Source organism: Aegilops tauschii, chromosome 4 (assembly GCF_002575655.3).
Source record: "Aegilops tauschii subsp. strangulata cultivar AL8/78 chromosome 4, Aet v6.0, whole genome shotgun sequence".
Taxonomy (NCBI): Eukaryota; Viridiplantae; Streptophyta; class Magnoliopsida; order Poales; family Poaceae; genus Aegilops; species Aegilops tauschii.
This window is the reverse complement of record NC_053038.3, coordinates 141,973,950-141,978,468: the sequence shown is the minus strand read 5'-3', so window position 1 is coordinate 141,978,468 and position 4,519 is coordinate 141,973,950. Positions and strand designations below refer to the sequence as shown.

Sequence of the window (4,519 nt, the reverse complement as noted above, 5' to 3'; positions counted from 1 at the left end):
CCATCTCTACTCTTATAAGAAACGGAGTTGTTGATGATGGTGTGCCTGCCATCCTGCTATATAGGCCATCCAATCTATATTTGATGGATAGGAAGGAAACTATGACAATTTTGCAAAAAGATAGCTGCACCTCTCTCCATATTTGTAGATAAGGCCTTCCCTCGTTCATCCTTATCTCCCACAAGATAAACTACTCATATAAATGCATCTTGATGTTCCATGCAACGCACGAGCCTCTTTCTAGTAACTCTACATGATCCAGTCTAAAGCAATTTTCAGAACACATTGTGAATCATAGAGAGTTTGTGAAGATGGAGCAATGGCGGGAGAGAGACGCGTGCGGTCAACACACAAGATATACACCTAGTGGAAGAAAGAGACAGAGGACGGGAAAGATTGTATATATGTGGGCGAGACAGTAGGAGAGAAACCAAGATAGAGAGAGAGAGAGGAAGTGTGCAAGAGAGGGATATATATGTATACATAAGAAGAAGTTAGGTCTGTGAGGAAGATGGAGACATGTAATATAAGGAGTGAGATGCGTGTGCATTGAGATTTTGTGTATGTGGGAGGAGAAGAGATAAAAGGTTTGATGACAGAGCTCAAAAGAACATGGACTAGAGGGGAATCTTGCGGGCTGAGGGATTGATAATTTTGTGCGAGAGAGAAAGAGGAAAGGAGTTACTCAGCCGTCATCACATCATCCTGCTTCTAAATGGCCCTGCAGTCTCTAGTGCGGTCTGGTCGTCGTCTTCGTTCTTCCTGATGCCCTCCTTGAAGATCAAGGTGGTGTGCATGTAGGGGTGCAGATAAGCACAACGGCAGTGGTTGCTATATAACCTTGGATGGGGATAGATAGTGTGCTCGGGGGGTGGGTGGGGGGGACTGTGTGTGTGTCAAATATTGAGAGAAATCAAACCTATGGAGAGAATGTGTATGCATAGTGAGCATGCAAGAGATGCTAATGGTGCAAGACAACGTCAATGTTTAAGCAATACTAGATCATCGTTGACGCGCGTTGCTCCGCCCGTCTGTTTGTAATATATATTGAATGTTAGCTTGGCACAAATATGTGAAGGCATTATACATGAACAATAAAGCAGTAGTAACACGTAAAGGCACCAGCAACATTGTTTCCAACATGACACATAAGTAATTCTAAAAAACACACTATGTATTGCATATTACTGCATTCGTAAATATAAATAATTCTGTTGCCAGCTAGATTTCTGCGCCTTGTAGGTCCAACAAATAACTTCTCTTCTCAACCCAGCCACTTGATGCTCCATAAACGTTGGATTAGATACTTCAAAGATCATATAGTAGTCGCTAAAAGAAAATCAGGGATAATAATACCAATGTAAGATCACATGTCAAACAGTAGCACGTGCCTTGTATTGTTACAATGCAATACATGCTTCAAGATCATACAGCAACCACTATATTCCAACAAATGTGTTCAAGTGTTAATGAATATTTACTTTTTATTCCATTCTGGCATTTGTTGTCCGTAATTTAGATAAATACCATTCTTCCAAACTTGCTTTAAAAAATACCATTCTTCCAAACCTGCTTTTTATGACATGTTGCAGTTTTATCATATACAAATTAGAAAACAAGTTGGCATCATCTTCTAGTGAAAGAGCAACAAAATACCAATATACAATGATCCTCAAGATAAAGACCTTGGAATTTAACAGGAGGATAGTAAAACATATCGCAGTGCATATATACCTTAGATTTTAGGTTCCTCAAGACTGTTGATTTCACTTATGCATTAACACGATCTAGTTGTGTTTGCTCAACTACAACTAAACATTATGTTTTGGGCAAGTACATGAACCATAAACTGATTAGCAATGAAGCCACGGTTAGCAAAATTTCTTAAGGAAAAATATTGACATTAAAATTGTAATGAAAAATTAAGCAATTGATGGGGGTGCCAGAATTGGGAGAAAGAAAATTTGTTGTCCCCATCTTGTCTATTTTCTGTAAAAAGAAACGTTACATTTCATGAGTAAATGGCTACACTGAGCAGGCACCATTGTAAGTAAAGCATATAATATGATTAGATATATTATGCTACATTTCCTCCAGCATCTGATTATGTAGATGTATACTAACCCTTTGTACATGGAGATGTGGACAGCTCATTCGGCCTGATAGGACAAACCGAACTAACATAGAATAATTCGAGAAAAAATTTGGGGGAAGAAGTGTCATGTTGACTTGAGCATGGAGCAGAATTAGAGGCATGATACAATAGACTAAACCAACCTGTAAATCAGCATGTAATAACTTAAAAAAGAAAATATGGCACACTTGGAAGGAAATGGCAGTGTCGCTCACCTACAGAGAGGTGCCATGGCACTGTCAGGAAAGGCCTGTGTGCTGCCAGTGAGCGTTCCTGTGAGAGTGAGAGGGAAGGCAGACGGAACCTTGCAATGAGCAGTGGTATGGGAACCATGGTTGCTGGGAAGATGGCAGAGGAAGAAAGGGGAAGTAGCCAGTATCCCTGTAGAGAAAATTCATAAATCAGAGAACAACTTAGATGGTCCTTTGATAGAGTATAATGACAACAACATACAATACGCAAGGCATGTAATACATAGATCTTGATTCTGAATGCAGCAAACGAACACTATTGTTTACCTGCAATAAGACAGCGAATTGTTATGTTGATGCAATAAAACACTAAACTCCAGATGAGTATCTTGGTTCCAATTTTTTTTCGTACACCTTGCTCCTGCAATCAACAGTTGATTGACACTGTACATGGAGAATCAAACATTTGCATGTCCTTCGAACTGTAATGTCCCGAACAAGCCATGCATTGATTTTGCATTGCCATACCTTGCTGCATGTGGGCCTCCTCTTGACGAATAACAAATGCGATTTTGTTAAACCCTAGGAAAGGGAAACAGAGCTCAGACGATGCACAAGTCGGTGAAGCCATCCTCAACATAGATGATCCAGCGCCGCCTACCATGGCACGGACAAAAGCAGATGCACATACAGCTTCAACAAAATGAAAGAATCTCAGCGAATACATAGTGACTAATAGAGACCACACCCAAAAAAGATTATGAAGGACTCTATTAGCTTTGAAGGATACAATTAGATGAAACACTGCTACTTTTGACTTCAGAAACTGTAGGATCATGAACAACAATTTACTATTTTATTGCAGGTACTCAATAGAGTTGTTTTGCTGAATTCCGAATCAAGATCCATGTAGTACATGCCTTACATATCATGTTGTTCTCATTATATTCTATCAAAGGAGCATCAAAGATGTTCTCCGATTTATCCTGCAAAGCACATGTCATGTGGTAAATTCAAATTTGGTCTAGAGTATATGATATTACTGCATACTGCTAAAATTGGAACATCAGTAAAATAAAGTGAGCACTAAAATATCATGGACATATCAGAATAATGTGATTCTTCATGTCAAGATTAGTAATGCCTTCTGCCTATTTTAATTATCCCAATTAGAATTGGCTCTCCTGAATCCATTATCTTGCAATAGCAGACGGCTACAGAATTTCTAGAACTATTATATTACTGGTCCTATACGTACACCGAGAACCTCTATATGTAAAGTATATACCAGAAAATGCAAACAGATCAAACAAATCTGGATTGGCTATTATTAGTCAATGGAAAAGGATGCTCATCCAAACGGAGTTTACTTACAATCCAAAGGCAAAAATTATACTGGAACTGCTAATCCTAGCTTGGAAGCACACATGAGTCAGTCAACCTAGATCACCTGCATCATTTTGGGAGGAGAAAGAATAGCATCAATAACGCGGGCAGAGGAATGGAAGAGCACGGAGTGGTAACAGACCTGCAAGTAGTAGCCGCTGAAGAGTGGCATGGCGATTTATTTCCTCAATCACCGGCAAGTGGAATCCAACCGACAAGCGATGGTTCGCTGCCGTTGTCACCGCCGATGCTTGAGGCCCCCAGCCGAAGTTGTGGTGCCGTCCGAAATCTAAGCCAGGTTGTGGGAGGCTACCGTACCGGCGCCCTTGCGCAGTGGGAAGCAGGATCCCATCAGTGTACATGAATGGGGATGAGCGCGACAGAGGTTGACCGCCATGGGAAGAGCCACCACGCGAAAGGGGGAGACGTGCGACCTAGCGAAATGAATGGCTTAGGGGAGGCTGCTACAGGCCCATGAGGCCCAATTTAACCCCAGACAACCCAAAAAGCGATCGGAGCAGCGGCTCACACAGTTCGCGCTCGTTAATAGCGAACGAAGGCCGATTAGGTGCGATTCACATCAAATCTTACGGTCAAAAATGCTTGAAATTAAAGATTGGATGGCCACGGACGCTGATGGCCTGAGAGGACGGGAGAGTTGCATAGTTTTAGCGAACGAAGGCTGATTTGGTGCGACTCACTTCAAATCTAACGGTCGAAAATGCCTGAAATTGAAGATCGGACGGCCACAGACCTGATGGCCTCAGAGGGCTGGAAAGTTGCACAGTTTTAATGTATTTTAATAAAT

General features: G+C 41.2%; 1 protein-coding gene across 24 annotated transcripts; it reads right to left on the bottom strand.

The window, feature by feature from the left end:
- Positions 1-979: 979 nt before the first annotated feature.
- Positions 980-4,168, bottom strand: LOC109778278 (uncharacterized). 24 transcript variants are annotated; one of them, XR_012181578.1, is made up of 6 exons: positions 3,854-4,168; positions 3,700-3,775; positions 2,854-3,311; positions 2,653-2,769; positions 2,350-2,515; positions 1,060-2,277 (listed from the first exon to the last, which is right to left on the bottom strand). XR_012181578.1 is itself a non-coding variant. In XM_040386873.3 (5 exons), exons 1-5 carry the CDS (start codon positions 3,881-3,883, stop codon positions 2,374-2,376), a joined length of 492 nt encoding a protein of 163 aa, XP_040242807.1. In that variant the 5' UTR covers positions 3,884-4,168; the 3' UTR covers positions 1,060-2,373. The 24 variants fall into 24 exon arrangements, 2 of the variants coding, with proteins under 2 accessions (XP_040242807.1, XP_040242809.1); XR_006662304.2 differs by having other exon boundaries at positions 2,653-2,746; XR_012181574.1 differs by having other exon boundaries at positions 1,060-2,515; positions 2,854-3,018; positions 3,246-3,311.
- Positions 4,169-4,519: the final 351 nt, after the last annotated feature.